The sequence below is a fragment of the Choloepus didactylus genome, chromosome 9 (genome assembly GCF_015220235.1).
Source record: "Choloepus didactylus isolate mChoDid1 chromosome 9, mChoDid1.pri, whole genome shotgun sequence".
NCBI classification, from domain to species: Eukaryota; Metazoa; Chordata; class Mammalia; order Pilosa; family Megalonychidae; genus Choloepus; species Choloepus didactylus.
In genome coordinates, this window is record NC_051315.1 from 12,444,307 (window position 1) to 12,467,042 (window position 22,736).

At 40.4% G+C, this 22,736-nt stretch overlaps 1 protein-coding gene across 27 annotated transcripts in view; it reads left to right on the top strand.

Annotated features, from left to right (window-relative positions):
- Positions 1 to 22,736, top strand: part of CLASP1 (cytoplasmic linker associated protein 1) — a 294,473-nt gene that overhangs the window by 15,331 nt on the left and 256,406 nt on the right. For all 27 annotated transcript variants that reach the window (XM_037849465.1, XM_037849473.1, XM_037849469.1 and 24 more), the window contains exon 2: positions 14,434 to 14,913. In XM_037849465.1, the coding sequence (XP_037705393.1) occupies positions 14,719 to 14,913 (195 nt within the window). In that variant the 5' untranslated portion in view covers positions 14,434 to 14,718. The remainder of the gene's footprint in view (positions 1 to 14,433; positions 14,914 to 22,736) is intronic.

Consider the following 22,736-nt stretch of genomic DNA (forward strand, 5'->3'; position numbering starts at 1 on the left):
TTGAACTCTTGTTGAATGGCGGTTGGTAAGAAGCAGTATGTGAAGTTGTCGTTTTCAGTAGGTTTCATCATTGCTCAGCTAATGTTCCAACTTATTTTTCTCACCAGGTCACTTATATTGTATTGAAAAGATTTGAAGCTAAATGTAATAAGATCTGATGTGTCAGCGAATAAATGAATCTGTAAAGCCCTCTCATTTCCCTTCTCTTTCTTCAGGAAGAACATGGTTCCTTATTATTGAAGAATCTGTGACTATGGAGGTTTTCCCAGTCCATCCGGGTCTTTGTTCCTGTATAAATCTTGTTGGACCAAGGAATGGAAGGAAGGAGAATGTTTTTGGAGGTTGAGGGCCAATAAGCAGAAGTGTGCATTGTCAGGCCCAGGGGTTCTGTTACATTTGTATCACTCTTGTATTCATTCCTGTATTCCTTCCTTTTTCTCTGTTTCTTAAGGAGTCATCAGAGAGGTAGCTAACTGGTCTCACAGGGAAGTGTATTGATGTACTGTGTTGGGATAGATTGTTTACTTGTTTTTTACCCCATGAAGTTGGAGCTCGTTGAGGGCAGTGCCTGGCGGAGTGGGTGGCACCGTAGGTATTTATCAAATTTAGGAGACTAGGACTAAGAGACTGCACATTTCATGTTATCTCTTCACGACTGTTTTTCTCTTTCTTTCTTTCTTTTTTCATTTTGAAATAATTATAGATTCTCAAGAAGTTGCAAATATAGTACAGAGAGTTCCAGTTTACCCTTCACCAAGTTTCCCCCAGTGGTTACACATTTTTGATTATTTGTATTCCTTTCTTGTTTCACTGCTCCTTCTTCCTACATTGTCCTTTTCTCTCTCCCTTCCTCTTGCCCTCCCTCTCCCCCTCCACCATTCTCTGTCATGCCTTTGACTTTCCATTAGCATCTGTGGGACACACCGAACCCTCTGATCTGAAGGTTGCTGCACATGGTTCTTCCTCTTCATTTGTTCTTTATGGAACACTTGGTTAGTATGTGGTGCTGTGCCAGGTACTAGTTGCTCCTCTGTATTCATGCTCTTCTACTCTTACTTTGGGAACATCAAGTGCAGTGAATATATTCTTTGTAAGTCTTTTTCCTAAACTATATTTTGCTTATAAAGTACTTGGAGACCCATGTGTATTGTTGGTGAGAAGCAGCAGTTGTGATTTGATGGAAATAGTCCTGGATTTGGAGTTGGAAGCCCAGGTTCAAATTCTGCTTCCATTTGTGACCCTGGGAGTCACTTTGCTTCTGAATCTGTTTCGTTTTATGTAAAATAGGCATGATAACAATAATCTTACAGAGGCTTGGTGGGGGTTAAAAAAAAATAGCATTTGTATGCTCACTTAGTGAATTAGAAAGCACTGTTTGAAATTTGAAGTAGCCATGCTTATTTTAAATTGCTGAAATGAAAGTCAAATTTTAAACTCCCATGTCTTTATTTCTTTATCGATTGACTTCTTGATTCAATAACAGGGAAAAAAACCTCCCCTGTTTTTGTATTCCCAGCATTCTTTTGCTTTCTCTCTTCACATTTAGTACCAGTATTTAATAGGGTTTCTTTTTTTTTTTTTTTTCCAACTGGGTGTAACCACACAGCAGCTCCCTTGGGAAATGGCCATGTCAGCTGTCGTGCTATCAACTAACATATCAAATGTTCTCCTCTCTTCTTATTCACCTAAGTCTGGGGATTTTTATGTTTTGAAAACCTCTTAGGAAATCTCTTGTGCTAGCATATATGATCCTTCCTGCTTAGCAGTTTAGCAGATTTCACTGTTAGAGATCAATTCTTCATGTGGTGCTAAAAAACTTTTGTTTTCATTATTTTTAAAGAGTTCACCTGATGTTAATTTATATGTATATTTGTATATGTTGAGTATTTGATACAAAAAAAATTGGACTTCATCAAAATTAAAGTCTTTGTGCTTTAAAGAGTACCATCAAGAAAGTGAAAAGACAATACACAGATGAGAGGAAATATTTGCAATCATTTATCTGATAAGGAACTTGTATCCAGAATATAAAAAGAACTCTTACAATCAGCAGTAGGATGCCAAATAACCAAATTAAAATACAGGCAAAGAATTTTACTAAACATTTCCCCAGTGAAGATATACAAATGGCCAATAAGCACATGAAATGAAGCTTGATGTCATTAGTTATTAGGGGAATGCAAGTCAAGAGTTCCCACTTCACACCCACTAGAATGGCTATAATAAAAAAGATATAATAACAAGTGTTGGTGAAGATGTGGAGAAATTGGAACCCCCATACATTGCCAGTGGGATTGTAAAATGGTGCAACCACTTTGGAAAACAGTTTCCAATTTCTTAAAATAGTAAATGTGGTTTAACCAAATGACATAGAAATTCCACTTCTAGGTTTATCTCCAACAGAAAGAAAACTTAGGATCACAGAAAAATGTATATAAGAAACTTCATAACAGTATTATTCATTATAGCCCCAAAGTGGAAACAATCCAAATGCCCATCAACTGATGAATGGATAAACAAAATGTGGTTCGTCTATCCAAAGGAAATATTATTCAGCCATAAAAAGATTAAAACACATTTAGTGGGATGTGAAGAAATTAAAATCCACTTAGATTGCTAGTGGGAATGTAAAGTGGTATAGCCAATTTGGAAAAGAGTTTGGCAGTTCATCAAAAGTTTAACGTTGAGTTACCACATTATACCTTAGGGAATTGAAAACATATGTTCACCAAAAATTTGTACACGCATATTAATAATAGCATTATTCATGATAGCCAAAAAGTGGAAACAATCCAAAAGTCCATCAGTGGATAAATGGATAAACAAAATGTATATCCATAAAGTGGAATATTATTTAACTATTGAAAAGAATGAAGCTCTGATACATGCTACAATGTGAATGAACTTTGAAGATGTCATGTTGAGTGAAATAAACCAGACACAAAAGGACAAGTATTGTATGATCTCATTTATATGAAATAATTACAATATGCAAATTCATAGAGTCAGGAACTAGAAGACCTGTTACCAGGGACCAGGGTGGGGGTGAAGAATGGGGAGTTACTGCTTAATTGGTACAGAATTTCTGTTTGGGGTGATGGAAAAGTTTTGGTAATGGCAGCACAACAATGTGAATGTAATAAACACCACTGAATTGTATATTTGAATGTAGTTAATATGGGAAATTTTAGGTTGTATATATGTTAAGAAGACCAAAACAACAAAAATATACCACAGAACTGTACAACACAAAGCTGTACGGTTGAAAGTACATCTGTTCTGTAAGATGTAAAGTAAGCTATAGTTAATAGTATAGTTATAACATTGTTTCATTAATTGTAACAAAGTTACCATCATAATGCAAATTGTTAATAACAGGGAAAGTTGTGTGTGTGTGTGTATGTGTGTGTGTGTAGACTTACATAGGAACTCTGTACTTTCTGCATATTTTTTTAAACCTGTAACTATAAAAAAAAATGAGAAAGGAATGAAGTACTTTTGTGCTACAACGCAGATGAGCCTTAAAAACATTGGCTAAATGAAAGAAGCCAGACACATCAGCCCACATATTGTATGATTCCATTTATATGAGCTGTCCAGAATAGGAAAATCCAGAGAGACATAAAGTGCATTATTGGTTGCCAGAGGATGGGGGAGGGTGAGTGACTGCCAATGGATCTGAGGTTTTTTGGGGGTGATTTAAATATTCTGGAATTAGATAGTGGTGATGGTTGCATAACTTTGAATATACAGAAAAGCTCTACTGAATTGTATGCTTTGAAAGGGTGAATTTTATTATATGTGAATTATGTCTCAATAAAGCTGTTACATGGAAACTATTTTAGGAGTTGTCCACATTTAGTGATTTGTTTTTCATTGGTATAGTGAACAGAAATGAAAAATGGAAAATTGCTGTTTGGCCTAGACTATGAAGCTGTACATGAAGGCCTCTGAAAACTGCAATAGAAATAAAGTGTTGCCAGATTGCATGGAAATTTAAATCCCCTCTTTCTAGTTGAGCCAGCTTATTTGCTATACCCAGTCTGACAGTGTTTCTCTCCCTAGTAAACTGATTCTCTGCAGAAGTTTCTGGTCTCCATGTAAGACTCTTCTTTGGGAAGCTGTAACCTGTATTATTATTCTCTCTTGCCTGGGGTAACTGCCTTGATAATGCAACAATTCCTTATGCTGATAATATCATAAACCTGCTACAGCAGAAAAAAAGAAAATTAAAATGATGTTTTAATGCAGTCCACATTTATAGAAGAAATATATAAAATATTTAAAAGGGTTTTAAAACAATTAGCTCTTTAGAATGCTAGGGAAGACCCATAGTAACTATTATGTTTATCTTACTGGCACCTGTGCATGTTTGCCCATTATTTTCTTATATGTACAGTAATGGAGAGGTTTTTTTTTTTTTTTTTTTTTTTTAATTGCGTTTGTGTGTGATTTGCAGAGCTATGTGGTGACCAAGCCCAGAGCTTTTCCAAGATATTTTGTGGAAGTTAGTCATACCCTAGCACCATCTTCTTAGTTATTAAAGACTTTTCTTGTTTCGCCCTGTCATTAACAGATATATGTTATATTCCGTAATATTAAAAAGGAGATTTCCCTCCCATTGTGAAATGGTAGTGGTTGATTTTTTAATAATACTTTAATAATTTTTAAATAATACTTTAAAGGTATTATATATAGGTAATATATATTCATTATAGAAAAATTTGGAAAATACAGGAAAGCACAGGAAGAAAAATGTAATCTTATCAGCCAGAAATTTACCAGTGTTAATGAGTTTCTTTTTACTCGTAACTCAGAGTGATAAAATGATCATAGGTTTTATAACCTGCTTTTAAAATGTGTACAGTGAACATCCTCCTATTAGTGCATTTTGTATAGCATGGGTTTTGAAACCTCATAATTTATTTAACTTTTTATTCATTTTGTGCATTTAGAATGATAGTTGTTTGTTGTCATGGCTGTACTGTAGGCTAATTGTTGTGCACATTGGAGTTGAGAGAGAGGAGGAGAGAGTTTGTGTGTTTGTCTCTGATTTATTACTCTACAGCAGAATATTCTTGTGATTATTTCTGTAATTCCAGATCTTAAGTATCTTTCTAAGGCAAATTATTGTGTACCCACCTAAGGTTTCCTGCAGTTCAAAGATGGCTTGTATGGATTGGTGCTGGAAATGTCGGGCCTTGTCTCTCTCCAGTCTTCCTGCTGTGTGCCAGATGGGTTATTTCCCGATGTTTTGGGAATAAGGATTCCTTTTTAGTGCCTAATATCACAGAACTCTGCATTAGTGGAATTTCTAGTATCTGTTAATTGAGAGAAAATGTCAACCTAAAATATGAATTTAGAAACACTTTTTGCCTCATGTGTGTTTGTGAAAAAAAAAAATCACGATTGTGAGTTTGAAAAATCTGAATATGAATACTCAGTGCATGGATAATGCTTTGTGTGTATAGAATAATTCCCAGCTATCCCATCCACAGGTGGGCGTCAGCATCGTTTCTGGTCTTTCTAAACAGCTCGTTTTCCTCCAAAAATGCCACACTCACTTGTATCTGTGTTTTGTCCATTTGTGTATCCACATACTTTGAATGTTTCCTGCCTTCTTCCCTACTTCCCTCTCTTACCCCACTCTTACCCCTCCCCTGAAGAAATTGAACTCAACCAGTTACTGCCAGTGACTGTTCATCTTTTGATTTTCAGTCCAAGCAAACCAACAGCCAACAAATATTTCTTGAATGCTTTGTTTGTACCAGGTATGTAAACATTAGATGAACAAAACAAATTAAAAAATGAAATGAGGCCAGCAGACGTGTGGGAAAGTCAGACAGCAAATAGGTATATAAACAACTTATATAATTGTGACTTGTCATGAGCGCTTTCAAGGAAGAGAGCAGGGTGCTGTGCAAGGGTACCTCTAAAGTGGTCTTCCAAAGGCTCTTTCAGGAGGTAACATTTAAGCCAGAAAGAGGAAAAAGGGGCAGGCCGGCCAATGTAGGCATAAGGAGAGTGTTTCAGGCAGAAGGAACAGCCTGAGCGAAGGCCGTAAGTGAGAGTTAGGAAGCAAAATAGGTCATTGTGTGTGAGTGGAGCTCAGATGGATTTGGCTGGGAGAGAGACATTTGGGAGTTGTCAGTTGATGGGCAGCTTTTAAAGCCCTGGGAATGGTTGTTGGCCACTTCCGGAGTGAGTGGAGTGAACAGACAAGAGGTGTTAAGACTGAGCCCGCCAACATGCAGAGCCCTGGTAGGGAAGTGGAGGTGGTGAAAGAAGCTTGAGAAGGTTCAGCCAGAGAAGAGATAGAAAGGCAGGAGAATTCGTTTTCACTGAAGTGGGGGAATTTTTCAGGAATGAAGGAGTGGTCAACCTTGGAATGTTGCTGAGAGGTTGAGTGAGTTCAGGATAGACGAGCAAGCTGAGGGAGCATGGTGGAAGACGTCAGAGGGGAGGGCCTGAGGTGTGAGGGGGAGGTGCAGAGTGGCACTAGGTGCTGAATGGTGTGATCGCCAAAGGAGCATGTGAGCTCAAGAGAGGGTCGCTTAAAGCTGGGTGATGTTAGAGGAAGTTTATTATCTGTGGTAAATGAGCCAGCAGAGGAGGAGAGATTATTGAGGTGGGAGAGCAGACAACTGAAAAGTCACTGCTCTGGGGAGGGTGAAAGGAAGTGCTTTTCTTACTTTCATAAAAGCAAGAAAGAGCCAGGTTGTTGTAATGAGTTGTTGTTGGTAAGATCTGAGCTGTTTGATGTTGTCTCCTTTGTCAGTCATAGGGATTGTAAGAACATCAGATGAGAGCTGCAGGGTGGTAGGAGTTTGAGAAGATAGGAAAGTTCCTTTGGAGAGCAGGGTCAGCAAACTAGTTACTAAAGAACTTGAGCTGCTGGATGGTGGAGAGGGCCTTTTTGAAGTTTGAGATGAATTTAAAGTAACTGGTTTTGTTTGTGCTTCGGTGAGTTGGGTTGTTTGGTACATTCATGGAGAAGGCAGTTGATCGACTGTAGTGAATATATGCAAGGTCAGGGTTTTAGGCAACTATTACTAGGACAGAAAGTTGAGGGTAGCTTGAAGCTATTAACACTATGGAGTTTAATTTTGTTGGGAAGGAAAGTGAAGTTTGGAATTGAGGTGGTCGGAGCAGTGTGCGTGGACAAAGGAGCTAGAAGGGTGGGCAGTTGTGAGTAGAAAGTGGGACTGCAGAGGAGTGCAAGTGTGTTGCTATCCATATGGGTGTTGGAGACACCATGGAAAATGAGGGACATAGAGATAGCGAGAGGGAGGCTGGAGTCTTAAGTCTTCGGGGGGGGGGGCGATCCTCTGCTGACAAATGAAAGCAGGGGCTGGGAGAGTGGGTGCTGGTCTGCATTGTGGGAGTCTCACGCCTCACCCTTTCAATTCTCAGCTGAAGCATTGCTTGGTTCTCCTGGGATAAGCATTTTCTTTTTTTTTTTTTTTTTTCCTTTTCTCCCACCTGCAGCACCTTCTACAAACCTCTGGGTTAGAACTGGTCTTCATACTATTGCACATGCGTTTCTGTCTTTTCCTCTTCCCAATGCTCCTTGAGGGAATTGACCCTACCTTATTTTCTGTGATTTCTAGTATCTACCACGGTACACACCTGTCACATAATAAATGTTCACTGATGAATGTGTGGGCTTAAAAATGGGTGGGAGTGTGGAAGGGAGGAGAGGAAAAAGAAGAAAAGACCAGAAGGACCAGGTGGAGTGACAACAGAGACTCAGAGCTGTAGGGTATGGTAGAGCTCCTTTCCTTATTTCAGACTATATTATAATTGTTAAAGACTCATCCGGGGCCCAAAAAGAATGACCAGGACCATTGTCTTGAACTTTTATTGTTTTGCTCCTATGAACCAAGATGATGTGGATAAATGGTTTAGTTCTTTAGAGTATGGCAGGAAAAGGTTGAGATGCTTGGAACCTTACTGTTTGTAGTGGGGGCAGGGGAGGTTGATGTCAGGAAGTGGAAGGGCCTCTTGTAGTTGGGTTTGGGTTTGGGAGGAGTTGGGGCCTTTTTTTTCCAGAAATACCTGAAATGTGTCCCTTTTCCCAGCCGACTGGTACAGTCATATTGAGTATATTCCATGGCCTTCACAATGAGATCTTGCTAAAGGAAAAAAACTCAGCCTGGTAAATAAAGATGTAAAGAAGGAAAAGGTGCTTTGCTGTTCTCACCTCACCTACCTTTTCTTTTCTGTCCTTTATTCATCTCCCTGTTGTTCTTTTGGAAAACCGGTGAGAGTTGAACTTGTTTTTTTAGCTTAGGAATAGTGTTATACTACGAGTAGTCTCTGATGTCAACACTGCTGTAAGGTAATCCTTCTGTGTAGTGCCGCTCTTAAATGATGGTTCCAGAATGAATGGACCACTCAGTACTGGTGGGTAAGAGAGCGTGGGGTTATCCAAAAGGTCTAGTCCGTAAGCTCACTGAGGGCAGGGACTGAGCCCTGCTTATTCTTATATCCCTAGTGCCTTCCATAGCATCTTGCATGTAACAGACGTGGTTTTTATTTAGCTGAGCCGTAGGAAATCTGTGTGACCACAGGTTACAGTTAACTTCAGACCTCAGTTTCCTTGTTTCACCTGTCCTTAGTAGAGAGCCTGGTCAGGATGTGGGTGGAAGGGAGATTTACTTTCTTTTCCTCCTCCTCTTCTTCCAAGTCCTCCAAATTCTCCTGCTCCTTTTCTTTGTTTATCTTCTAAGTTTTCTACCTTAAAAAAAAAAAAAGTTTTTATAAAACTCTGCTGCCCTATGAAGTTTTGCCTGTTTGTGTTTTTTTGTTTTTGTTTTTGTTTTTTTAATGATTTAATTGTAAATGCTTAGAAATCTTCCTGGGGGATATTTGGGAGTGGAGTGAACAAATAACTTGTTTACCTGGGTAGCTAACTCTGAAAGGCTACACAAGAAACCAGTGACATTATTTGCTTTTAGGGAGGGAAACTGGTGGGCAGGGGACAGCGGTGGGAGTTAGGCCTTGGCCTCTGTATCTTGTGCATTTGGAATTGGGTGGTTAATAGTCTTCCCTGAATACTTTTGAAAGTAGGGTTGGGGAAAATGCTCAAAAGAATGTGAAAAAGGAACAAAAACACTAGGTTATAAAGAGTAAGTGTAAGTGAGGATAGACCATACCTTTTTAAAAACATTTTTTAATGAAGAAGAAAAAGTAAAAGCAGAGGGTCCAGTCTGCTCCATGCCTCAGGACTTCCAGGCCCTTCTGCTCTGGGGGTTTCTGGGATGAGTTCCATGCCTTTATTGCATGACCGCCTTTAAGAATTACATGTTTATTTGTGAGAAATCTTGTGCAATTCCAATAGAAGGGGAGGTGTATATAGAATATGTATTTTAAACATCACAGTAGGAGACTTGAGCGATGGTATCTTCTCTCAGGTTTACTTAAGGTCTGAAGGTTTTGCTTTCCTGCCTGTTGTTTCCTGCTCTGATGTCCTTTCCCTGAGTCAGAACAGAACTATGCCAGATGTCTAATAATAAGGGTTTGAAGCTGGAAAAGGAAACTCAGTGGTAGCCTTGAAAAATTACTTAACCTCCCTTCAACTCAGTTTCCTCGTCTATACAGTAGGGATTTTTTTTTTTTTTTTTTTATAGTATCCTTTTTTTTTTTTTTTTTTAATCATCATTTTATTGAGATATATTCACATACCATGCAGTCATACAAAACAAATTGTACTTTCGATTGTTTACAGTACCGTTACATAGTTGTACATTCATCACCTAAATCAATCCCTGACACCTTCATTAGCACACACACAAAAATAACAAGAATAATAATTAGAGTGAAAAAGAGCAATTGAAGTAAAAAAGAACACTAGGTACCTTTGTCTGTTTGTTTGCTTCCCCTACTTTTCTACACATCCATCCATAAACTAGACAAAGTGGAGTTTGGTCCTTATGGCATTCCCAATCCCACTGTCACCCCTCATAAGCTACATTTTTATACAACTGTCTTCGAGATTCATGGGTTCTGGGTTGTAGTTTAATAGTTTCAGGTATCCACCACCAGCTACCCCAATTCTTTAGAACCTAAAAAAGGTTGTCTAAAGTGTGCGTAAGAGTGCCCACCAGAGTGATCTCTCGGCTCGTTTTGGAATCTCTCTGCCACTGAAGCTTGTTTCATTTCCTTTCACATCCCCCTTTTGGTCAAGAAGATGTTCTCCATCCCACGATGCCGGGTCTACATTCCTCCCCGGGAGTCATATTCCACGTTGCCAGCGAGATTCACTTCCCTGGGTGTCTGATCCCACGTAGGGGGGAGGGCAGTGATTTCACCTTTCAAGTTGGCTTAGCCAGAGAGAGAGGGCCACATCTGAGCAACAAAGAGGCATTCAGGAGGAGACTCTTAGGCACAAATACAGGGAGGCCTAGCCTCTCCTTTGCAGCAACCGTCTTCCCAAGGGTAAAACTTATGGTAGAGGGCTCAACCCATCAAACCACCAGTCCCCTATGTCTGTGGTCATGTTAGCAACCATGGAGGTGGGGTAGGCGAATACCCCTGCATTCTCCACAGGCTCCTCAAGGGGGCACTACATCTTTTTTTTTTTTTTTTCCTTGTTTGTCTTTTTTCTTTTTTTTTTTTTTTTTTAACTTTCCCTTCTTTTTTCAAATCAACTGTATGAAAAAAAAAGTTAAAAAGAAAACAAACATACAATAAAAGAACATTTCAAAGAGACCATAGCAAGGGAGTAAGAAAAAGACAATTAACCTAAGACAACTGCTTAACTTCCAACATGTTCCTACTTTACCCCAAGAAAGTTACATAATAAAGCAACATTTCAGTGAACTTGTTCCTACTACATCCATCAGAAATTAACAGACCATAGTCATTTCTGGGCATCCCCAGAACGTTAAATAGCTTATCTGTTCTTCTTGGATTATTGTTCCCCCTTCCTTAATTGCTCTCTACTGCTAGTTCCCCTACATTCTACATTATAAACCATTTGTTTTACATTTTTCAAAGTTCACATTAGTGGTAGCATATAATATTTCTCTTTTTATACAATAGGGATTTAAAAAAATTATTTATTTTTTATTTTTAATGCAATTTTATTGAGATATATTCACATACCATACAAACCATCTGAAGTGTACAATCACTGGCTCACCGTATCATCACAGTTGTACATGCGATCCCATGATCAATTTTAGAACATTTTTATTACTCCAGAAAAGAAACAAACATAAAAAAGGAAACCCAAATCCTCTCATACCCCTAGTCCCTCCTACTACTGACCCATAGTATTGGTGTAGTACATTTGTTACTTCTAATGAAAGAGTATTAAAATATTACTGTTAACTCTAGTCCATAGTTTGCAATAGGTACATTTTCCCCATATATCCCTCTATTATTAACTCCTTGTAATAGTGTCATACATTTGCTCAAGTTCATGAAAGAATTTTTTAATGCATTTTTATTGTGAACTTTAACATGTATACATAACAGCTACAACTTTCAAAGTATGATTTAACAATAGCAAATTTCAAAGACTGTCATAGTTCGTAGTTCCACAACTTCAGCTATTTCGATTGTTGTAAAATATAACATGCATACAGAAAGGTGTTAACTTTTGATATACGGCTCAACAAGCAGTTATATAGGTAATTTCAAAAAATTGTTATGGGTTACAGTTCCACAGTTTCAGTTTTTTCCTTATTATGCAATATAGGATATATACAGATAGGTGAAGAATTTCAAAGCACAATTCAACGAATAGCTATAGAGCAAATTTCAAAGGATGTTATAGGTTAACAGTTCCACCATGTCATTTACCTCTGCATGAAAGAACTTTTTAGTATTTATACAGTTAATCATGGACATTGTCCACCACAAGATACACACTGTGTTATACATTCCCGTGTTTTAACCTCCAACTTTCCTTCTGGTGACATACATGACTCTAAACTTCCCCTTTCCACCACATTCCACACCATTCAGCACTGTTAATTATTCTCACAATAACGTGCTACCATCACCTCTGTCCATTTCCAAACATTTAAGTTCAACCTAGTTAAACATTCTGCATCTATTAAGTTACTGCTCTCCCAAAATGGGGATTTTTGTACCTCCTTATGGAGTTGGTTGGAAAATTAGAGATAGTATAGATAGCATAGAACCTGACACCTCATATAGATTGGTAAAAATAGTATTATCATTATTTTGGTTTAGTGTCTATTAATTTTAGACCCCTTAAGGGATTAAAGGATATGAGCTTTTTATTTTGTTGAGGGTGAAAATAGCTGTTTAGGGGAAGAAGATTGTATCAGTTATCTGTTGCTGTGTAACAAACCACCACAAATTTATGGCTTAAAACAACAATGAAGGATTTTTTTTTTTCATATTTCTGTGACTTGTCTGGGTGCTTACTCTGCTTGTCTCCTTCAGCTTACTTGTGTAGCTTCAGTAGGTGATGAGTGGGAACGGCTGGATGGTCCAGGGTGGCCTTGCTCCCACGTCTGGCAGTGGCTGCTGGCTGGCGGTTGGAGCATCTTGGTTTTCCCCCGTGGCCTCTCATTTTCCTGTAGTCTCGACCAGCTTTCCTACACGTGGCAGGCAGTCAGGGCAGGTTCTAGGAGGGCAAGCTCCAGTGCTTGCTCACCAAAGCTCTGCTTGCTTTTGTAGCTTTGATATCCCACCGGCCACAGCAAGGATCAGGGCCAAGCCCAGAATCCTTGTGGGATGGTACTTAGCCTCCACCTTGGTGGGGTAGGAGTAACAAAGAAACTGTGGCCATTTTTAATCTACCACAATGCTGAAGCTCGTTTGAGCTGTTTCTTGGGCTAATGTTGGGCCCAGAAAGAAAAGGTTCTATTGGTTTTTCCAGTTTTCCTGTATCATCAGTACCTTCTTTAGTGCTACACAAGAGCTGATTAAGGACGGGTGGTATTTTTGTCTGGACTAAAAATGGCAATGAAGGGAAATAACTGCTTTTGTGTGTTTGAAGATCTTTTACGTGAAGGAGGGACTAGTTCCAGAGTACGGAAATGACTGGAAAGCAGTTACCTTCTCAATTTAAGGCAGATTTACCTTTTTTTTTTTTTTTTTGTTAATAATGTATGTCCATTTATTGATTGCTGGAAATACAGCCTCCTGAGAATACATGAAATAGTGAGTCTCGCTGAATGCCACTCCACCTCCACCCCCTGCATTGGTAGAAACAGTAGAGTTGAGGATGGAGAATAATATAACAGGAGTTTTGAAGGAGGGTTTTCCTCATTGAATGACAGGACTTATGGGATTGGTATTAGCATCAAAAGTCTATGATTCTGTAACTCAGAGCATTGTCCTTTTTATGTTGGGGGTAGGGATTGGGAACGGCATGGTATTAGAAAGGGAGAGAACATCTCTGTTCACCCTGCCCATAATTTTAATTTTACTTGATTTGTAAGTTCAGATTTGCCTGTTGGAACCCCTGAAAATTGGGATTTCCTGTTTGTATGAAGTACATTTCTATTTCGTATGGTATCAGGGAGGTTGTGCATCTTGAAGATAGGTTTTCTCTGGGTCTTCTGAGGTTTGAATGGAAGAAATTGAGTGGGAGTCTTAGATGAGAAGAAATTGAAATATGAAATAATTGTGTACAGTTGCTCCAATAGCTACAATAGCTATAGATTAGTCAGCCAGCTTGTACGGTTTGTCTAATTCAAATGATTTCCCATATCACACATTTTGCCCTATTCAAAAGATGATTTTGAGACCTCCCTTTTTTTTTAAAAAAAAAAGTAACAAAACACCAAGCCCAAGTTGTGCTGTAGTTGACTGAGAATACTTTGTCAGAAACTGATCAGAAAATGTGCTTATTTTCTTTTCACTTTCTCAGTTTCTCTCTTTTCTTTGTTTGGGGTACAGGGGAGGCAGGGGCTACCACTCACCCTTTTGAGAAGTTGTTTGACATAGTTGATGTCCCTGACTGGTTATTGCTTCAAAGCCATCCATTAAGGTCGATGGTGTTTGGATGGCGCCTGCCCCACTTCCAGGACTTGGGTTTTTAGAAGACGGAGAGTATGGCAATAAGCTGCAGTACCTATAATGATTCAGATGACAGAGTGGTGTTAGGTTTTTTGGTGGGAAGCAAAACTGAAGCTACAAATAAATATGCTAACTAAAGTGAGAAGACTGCTTTCCCGACTGGTACATTTACAAGCTGGGAAATTGTGAAAAACATCTACCCGCCAACTGTGTAGCTCATTGGCTCTTTTCTTTGGGCTTTGACGTTCTTCCTGATAAAAATAATAATTATGTTATTCAGATGTGGTTGCCAAGCGTTCGTGCTTCTCACTCCGCTTGTGATTATAAACGGTTCTGCAGCATGCACGGCTTTGTCTCTGATTTAATGTTTCATAACATTTGCGTGTTTAATCTGCTGATTTGTCGTTCTCTTCTCTTCTTTTTCAGAATGGACTGCTGAATTATGAAGTATTTCAGACCCAATAGTATAGCATCACCCTGCCACTCACTCCTTTATCGCCTACTAGTTATTTAAATTGGACTTTTAATATCCTGCCAGCTGCTCTTCAGACACACATGGTGCATTGTTGCCATTCCCCGGATTGCATCTTTGAAACACAGGCCCTTGGTAACCTTCAGCGAACAAAGAGGCAACCTCCAGGGCACGTCCAGCAGGAGGGAGTCATCCCGACTGCCCTCTAGCTTTTGCTGGTTCTGGATTTGAATTCCACCATGGAGCCTCGCATGGAGTCCTGCTTGGCACAGGTGTTGCAGAAGGATGTAGGGAAGCGACTGCAGGTTGGCCAAGAACTTATAGATTATTTCTCAGACAAACAGAAGTCCGCTGACCTTGAGCATGACCAGACCATGTTAGATAAGCTTGTGGATGGACTCGCTACCTCTTGGGTGAACTCTAGCAATTACAAGGTAAGCTGTGCTTTAGAGGGCATTCTTGCAAGTGGTTGGGCTGCCTTGGCCTGGGTCAGAATTGTTCCTTAAATAACATCCTTTGTAAGCAATCAGCATGCTTTCCTAGTTTTCGGTAAGACACTCAGTTAGACACACCATTGGCTTTTGGACACTTCATTCTAGAGCAAATAGAGTTTTCTTTGATTTTTGATGGAGAGCAAAAAGTCGTCATTGTTTGGCACTTTGGGAGTAGGCCAAGTGAACAGATAAAGAGGATTTTATACTGGGTGGTAGTTTACAAGCGTTTGCTGCCTTGAAGTTCAACTGTGTCTTGCAGCAAATATATTGTGTCTTGCAGCAGATGGGTCATGGGAGAAAATATCTTGGTCAGTGGACATTGTTTGTGAATGACAAGTGTCCTCACTATATTCTCTAGAGGGTAGAATTGGTAATAAGTTATGGAGCATTTCACCTTCAGGTCACTGTTTAGAAGTCAGCCTGAGTACCTGGCCAGAAACAGTATGGGGTGCCAAGGATACTTCGGTGACCTGTGTGGAATGGCCTGGAAGATACCCTTCAGGTTCTAGAAATCAAGGCTCTTCAGGTACCCTTGTTGGGGGATGGAGTCCATGGCCCAAATGAGTTGTGAGGTTGACCAGTTTATTGTTCAAGGACGGAACTCTCATGAACAAAACCTGGACTGTGCGGAAGTGCTGAAGAGTTTCTGTCCCCCTGGCCCAACAGCATATGTGTGCATACACATACATACACACACAAACACACAGACACACACACTTGCTCTCTTTGAGTATGCCCAGATGGTTGCCCTTTGGATCAAGGTTGAAATGGAAGAGTGGAAACTTTGCATGACTGCTAATAGGTACTGTAGACATTGTGAAAGAGACATATAGAAATGGAATCTTTTGTGTCTTTTTTCATTGATCCAGTTCTGGTTTGCTAAAGCTGCCAAAATGCAATATATTAGAAATGGATTGACTTTTACAAGGGGGGTTTATTAGTTCACAAATTTACAGATCTAAGGCTATGAAAATATCTCAGTTAAGGCATCAAGAGTAAGATACCTTCTCTGAGGAAAGGCCGATAGCACCTGGGGTTCCTCTGTCATGTGGGAAGGCACGTGGCTGGCGTCTGCTGGTTCTCTCGCGAGTTGGGTTGCTTTCAGCTTCTGATTCCAGTGGCTTTCTTTTTAAGCATCTGTGAGTCTCACTTAGCTTCCCTGGGACAAACTTTGGGCTTCATCTCTTAGCTTAGCATCTCCAAATGTCTTTTTGTCTGCATCTCAGAGCATCTGGGTCTTTGTCGGCTCTGAGCTCTGCCTCTCTCTCCCTGACCTCTCTTAAGGACTCCAGTAAACTAATTAGGACTCACTTTGAGTTGGGTGGATCACACCTCCATGGAAACAACCTAATCAAAAGATCCTACCCACAATAGGTCTGTCCCCACAAGAGTGGATTAAAAGAACTAGTGTTTTATGGGGTATGTAACAGATTCAAATCAGCACACCTGTCTTCTGAAATTGGTTTTGGTCTTGGAAGCTGGTGCTTACAGGACTCTGTTGTTTGCTCTAGTATAAACTGTATTCCAATTGTGTTAAACCTCAACCTCATTGGAGAGTGAACAGGCTTTCTTCTTGTTAAGGGTGTTGCCCAGGGCCCTAACTTCTCAATTACAATTTGATATAAAATTTAACCTACCTGTCTTTGAAAACTGAACTGAAATTCTCTTTTATTCACATATTTATTCACTTAACTGACATTAACAAGTGCTTCCTATATGCTAGGCATTAGTGCTAAATTGGGGAAGTGCTGCAGAGATGAGGGGTGAAAGTCTAGTCGTTAAATTTTTGAGGGCTGTGAAGTCACCTTGTCTGTCTGAATCACAGCTCCACCACTTCTTGTATGTGCATGGTAGGATGCTTCTGGTCAAGAGGATCTAAAAACTCTTGATTCAGCTGCTTTAACGTTAGTGTAAGGAAACTTAGTATTTCAGTTAGGAAGCCTGGTAGTAGTTAAGGTGGTGTCTGGGGAAGAAGAGTGTCACCTTGTGTCTCTTAGGGAGACACCTAGGAGGAAACCTTTCAGAGAAGCTCCCCAGCAGACCTGTCTTACATCTCATTGGCCAGGTGGCTTTGCATGCCAGTCCCAACATCGCTGAAAAGTGGAATGGGTGTTCATGATTGGTTTCAGTCATCATGCATAGCTTCCTGGTCTTAGAAAGCAGCCCGCCTCCCTGAATGGAGTTCATGGCCACATGAAGAGGTCAGATATTCCGACAATAATATCAAGTTCCTTTTAGGAAGGAGGAGGTGGGGGGTGGGACTGGGGTAGCATGGATGTTAAATAAGTCATCTACAGGGTCTGCAACACATGCTTCAGTCTCCCCATCGACAAGATGGGGATAATCGAGTTCTTGTGAGCATGAAGTGAGAGAGTACAGATAAAGTTATGCAGGCCTGCTACGTAGTGCATGCACTCAAACATCAGCTGTAGTTATCAAGACATGATCCCTGTCTTCAAGGAGCTTCCTTGGGTGGGAAACAGATAAATAAGCAAATGGTTATGATGTGGTATAGTATGCGCAGTAATAGAGTTATGTAGAGTTCTGTGGGAAGGCAGAAGGAGAAAGTAATAACTGCCTGGAGGATTCCAGGGTTTTGAAGATTGGGTAGGAGGTTTTCCAGAGATCACAAAGGAATGAACATTAAGACTTGACCCTTCATGAAGTAGTTCCTGAGCGAAGGCAGCAGGATGCAAAGGAAAGTCGGGAAGATGGGGTTTGCGGCCATCTCGCTTAAACCCAGGGATACATCCCTTAACCTGTCTATGTGGTGCAGATGTTAGACACGATAATCCCTTGGGATAGAAGAGTTAATGGCTTGTGTGACTTCATGTAGATGGTTTTGCAGTGAAGCGCCCTGTCTGGTGGTTTTAATTTCCTCAGCGCTGAGCAGCCCCGCCGTGTGTAAGCTCTCTCTTTGGTGGCATCTCCATCCCAGAGCCTGGAACCCAGAAAGGGCTCAACAAGTACTGCTCACATGAGTGAACTCAGCAACTCAGAGCCACTGCTCAGCGAGTATTGCTGGTTGCTTTATGGAAATCGGGAAACTGATCTTTTAGAATTTCCTGCCCTGTCTCCTCCCCTTTTAAAAAAATCATAGATCTGGGCTTCTCATTCAGAGCCTGAGGGAGATTTTAGATTTTTTTATTTTTTATTTTTTTTTTGACTTGGTTTGTCTGGATAGAAGGGATTAGCTTTATTTTAAACAGTACTTTGAAGCTTGGTTTGGTTTCTTTTTTTCTTTTTTCTTTTTCATGAAGGGTTTAAAAAGATAATAAGAGGATAAGGGGGAAGGAATTTTGGCCTTCCAAAACAATAGTGTTTGAGTGTTGTTATTCCTTTTTTTAACAAGGAATACAGATGAATGCCAGCAAAATGTCTTAGATTTTAAAAGATTTGGCTGGAGTCTAAATCATTCTGCATTTGAGCATTGCTTAATATGGTAGGCAGATTTGTATTTGGTATTAGTTGCAGTTTAATAGCTACCATTTACTGGTTGCTTTGTGCCAGGCAATTTTTCTGTCTTACTTAAATGTCTTCATACCCTTGTGCCGGGTCGATGTTGGTATCCTAATTTTATACATTAGGTAACTGAGGCCCGGAATTATGAGGTGATTTCTCCTAGGGATTATGGAACTGGGATTTAAATAAGGTCCCTGATTTCCCGGCCAGGGCATTTCTTCCAGTTTGCTAATGCTGCCATTATGCAAAATACCAGAAATGGATTGGCTTTTATAAAGGGGGTTTATTTGGTTACAAGTTTACAGTCTGAAGGCCAAGAAAATGTCCAAATTAAGGCATCAACACAAGTATACCTTCATCGAAGGAAGGCCAATGGCATCTGGAAAACCTCTGTTAGCTAGGAAGGCACTTGGCTGATGTCTGCTGATCCTGGATTATGTTCTAGCTCCTCTCTCAGCTCCTGTGCATTCTTCAAAATGTTGCTCTTGGGGTGTTTTGTCCTCTCTCAGTTTCTCCGGAGCAAAGTGTCAGCAAAAGTCTGCTTTCGATGGCCATCTCCAAAATGTCTCTCTTGGCTATAGCACTCTGAGTTCCTTCTGTTTGTGAGCTTTTATAGGGCTCCAGTGATTGAATGAGACCCCTCCTGAATGGGCAGGGTCACATCTCCATGGAAAGAATCCCTTCAACAGGTCACACCCTAATAAAAAGGTGTTCATAGTCACATCTCCATGGAAACAATCAAAAGGTTCCAACCTAATCAGCACTAATACGTTGGCCCCCAAAAGATTGCATTAAAGAACATGGCGTTTTGGAGGACAATACTTCTAAACCAGCACAGCATCTTTCACAAGAATGGGGTGCAGCAAACTGTTTCTTAAAGGGCCCGATGGTAGAGTGCAGGCTCTATGGGCCAGGTGTTCTTCTTGCAACTACTCAACTAGTTTGGGCCATTGTAGCACAGAACAGCCACAGGAAATATGCAAACGAATGGGGGTAGCTGCGTGCTAATAAAATGTTATTTATAGAAACAGGCCCCTTGGGCCTTAGTTTGGAGGTGGGTGGGGGGCTGCACTAGAACATTGAGCACCTGCTTTGTGCCACTCGAGGAAACACTTTCTTCAGTGTGGGAGCCCTTAGGGATTCAACCGGGAGAAGAGTAAGGGTTATCATTTGCATATAGGTGGGGAGATGGAATGCAGTTTTGTTTTTAGACAACCTGGCATGATATGTCAGAAAAACTTGCCTTCTTTAGCCCTCTTCGCCCAGACTAGTATCAGGATCAGTTTGCATTGTGTTGGGCTGTCACTAAAAGTCATCTACAGCAAGCCAGTCTTGGAGTTTCTTGGGTAACAGAAGTCATCTTGGAGTTGAGTAGTTGGTTATTTAAATAGTGCCCTCCTGCATCTAGAATACACTCGGGGCCACCCAGTGGGAGCGCTGCTCAACCTGGAAGGACTTGGTTAGTATCTTCTGAGTATTCCACATTGTTGTAGTGGCCCTGGGAGATCTGGAAGGACACTGGAGACTCAACTTGTTCATGAGGCTTCTTTTCTAGATTTGAAACATGAAAAAGACAACAAAAATTTTGAACATGGCTGCCTTCATAGATTTGGCCTCTTCTTCCCATTTTCCTTGATTAAATATGAAGAGAGGGAGAGATGGTGAGGCAGATTCTGCATGCACCTCTGGCCGCTCCTGTTTTTCCCATCCTTCCTCTTCCTTCAGGTTAATAGGGGATGAGAGGTTGGAGTGATCTGACCTGGTGTGGCTGCCAGGCCTGTGGCAGCTGGAGAGAACTGAGGGGACTTGTGCTGTGCAGCTTTCTGAATCAATCTTGCAGCTTTTGTTCTGCCAAACAGTGAAATAGCAACTTCTCTGACAACTTCTGTTTTCAGAGCACATCTGACCTCGAGTGTCTTGGATAAGCGATTGTGGACCTGTATTTAATATTGTAGAATAATCATGTTAGCCCGTGGTTATGGGGCATTTACTGTGTATTAGAAATTCAGCTAAATATGTGTTCAGTTTTAAATCAGAGTAAACATATAAAATAGATATTATTATCCCCATTTTACAGATGAGGAGACTGATGCTTGAAGAAGTCAAGTAGTTTATTCGCTGTGACAGAGCTGGTGATTAAGGTTTCTAGGACCTGAACTCAGGTCTTTATGCAAAAACTTAAGTTAATTTGCACTTAGGATGTGCTGGTATACAGTGGGGAATGGACAGACATACTCCCTGCCCTAACAGTGTGTGTCCCCATGTCTAGGCAGCCTAGGTCTGTCTGAGTCTAATAGGCATGAACTTTAACCTGTCCACTGCGGTCATCGGGCCGTGTAGCATCAACAGGAGTGAGTTGCAAAGGGTTCAGAAAAGTCGCTCTCCTTTTCTTACTGCTCCTTTGTTGGGCAGTCTTATCTCTGTACACTGTAGAAGATTTATTCTCTCCTTAAGCTGCTTTGCAAAGCTCAGGGTTACCGCTGGATCAAGTGCCGTTTATGGGCAGAAGGGGAAAGTGTTGACAGAGAAGGGGGGTTCCGCTCTTTTCCCTAGCCTATCTCCAAAACCTTGGCTTTCATTGGGGTTTTCATTTTCCCCCTTGTGTCCTTGAGAGGAGAGCCAGAAAAGATTATTGGATTCCTAATCAGTGACTTCTGTTTCTTTATCTGGCATCCTGCTCAGCGCTGCCGTCAAGTGATGGGTCCTTTTGGAGGCTGCTGTTTCCTCCGGGATTTCCAGGCTGTGTTGTCCTACTGTTGGCAGGAGGTGAGCAGATGCCTCTCTTGTGCAGCGAGCAGCACTGAGCAAAAGCACACAGCTCAGGAAAGGTTCTTTCAAGAAAACTTAGGTGGATTGTCAAGTAAAAATGATGTGGTCCTTGGTGTCTGTCACTGATAGCATTTCTTCCCGCAGTGTGTATTTCTATAAATGCAGAGGCAATCAGGCATATTGGAAATAATTCCAACCTGAGAATGAGCTGTCTGGTTTCCTGTCCCAGCTCTGCCACTTAGACCATTGAGCAGATAACTTGCTCTGCACCTATTTCCTCATTTGTGACTGGGTCTGATAACCCCTACTGCAAGCCCTCATTTGTGGGCTGAAGTGCCCAGTGTGGGGCCTAGAATGTACCACGTGGTGAGTAAAGGAAGGGGAAGATCATAGTATGTCACTGTGGAGCCACTTGATAACAAGAGCCATAGAAAGTTCACTTGTATGTAGGACTGAGTCACATGTCTTCCTGTAGTCCGGTCACTCAGCCGCTGCCCTGGTCAGAGGCCTTGGACCTGTGATAATAGTGAGTGTTGCTAAAAGAGGCCCTGAGCAGGGCAGCAGCTGCCGGCAAGACTATGAAGGGTGAGTTTAAATTGTGGTCAAATCTGGTAAAAAACCAATCCATTGACTGAGGATCCCTGTTTTAGATTTCACCTGTTCTTTTTATTTTTGATACATACATGGTGCTTTGTTTCAGAAAGTTAAAATTCATAAAAGAATACATATAATAGAAGAAATCATAAATTCAATGACAAAACAAGAAGAAAAAGAGAACCAGAGCTGGGGTGAGAATGTGGGGCCAACCACTTTGTGAGAACTAACGCTTCCCGAGCTCACGTTTATTAAGCGCTCATTCTGGGCCAGTACTTTGCAGTCACTGCCTCATTTAATCATGAAGTAGGTACTATATGACTATGCCCATCCTATGACTATCCCCATTCCACAGCTGGGAAACTGCCTAAGAGAAGGGAAGAAATTTGCCTGAGTTTATATCACTACAAAGTGTGGGAGGCAGGATTTTAGTTTGGATAGCCTTACTTTAAAGCCAACCTCTGAAGTAATATACAATACTACTTTCTCTATAAATTTTGCAGCAGTATCAGATGTTGTATTTATTGCAGCATAAAGAAAAAAGTGCAAGTATATTTGCCACAATGAACAATGATTACTTTAGGAGACGGAGTCCTGGGTGGGAGATAACTCATTTTGTGCTTTAATAAACAAATTAACAAAAATTGTTTAAGATCATTAAAAACTGTTTATGATCAATGTATTTAAAACAGAATCATCACCATCTATACTTTTGAAAATTGTTATTTTGGAAAATATTCAGATCATAGGAAAGCATCAAAAAAACAGTACAAAGAATTTTCATGTATGTTTCAACCATGCTCTGGTGTTGAACCACATTTGTTTTATCATTCTCTCTCTATGCATATTTTGTCTTTTCCGTTAGAGAGTCAAGTGTAGACGCAATGCTCCGTTACTCCTAACTACTTCAGTGTGTATTTTTTAGAAACAAGGACATT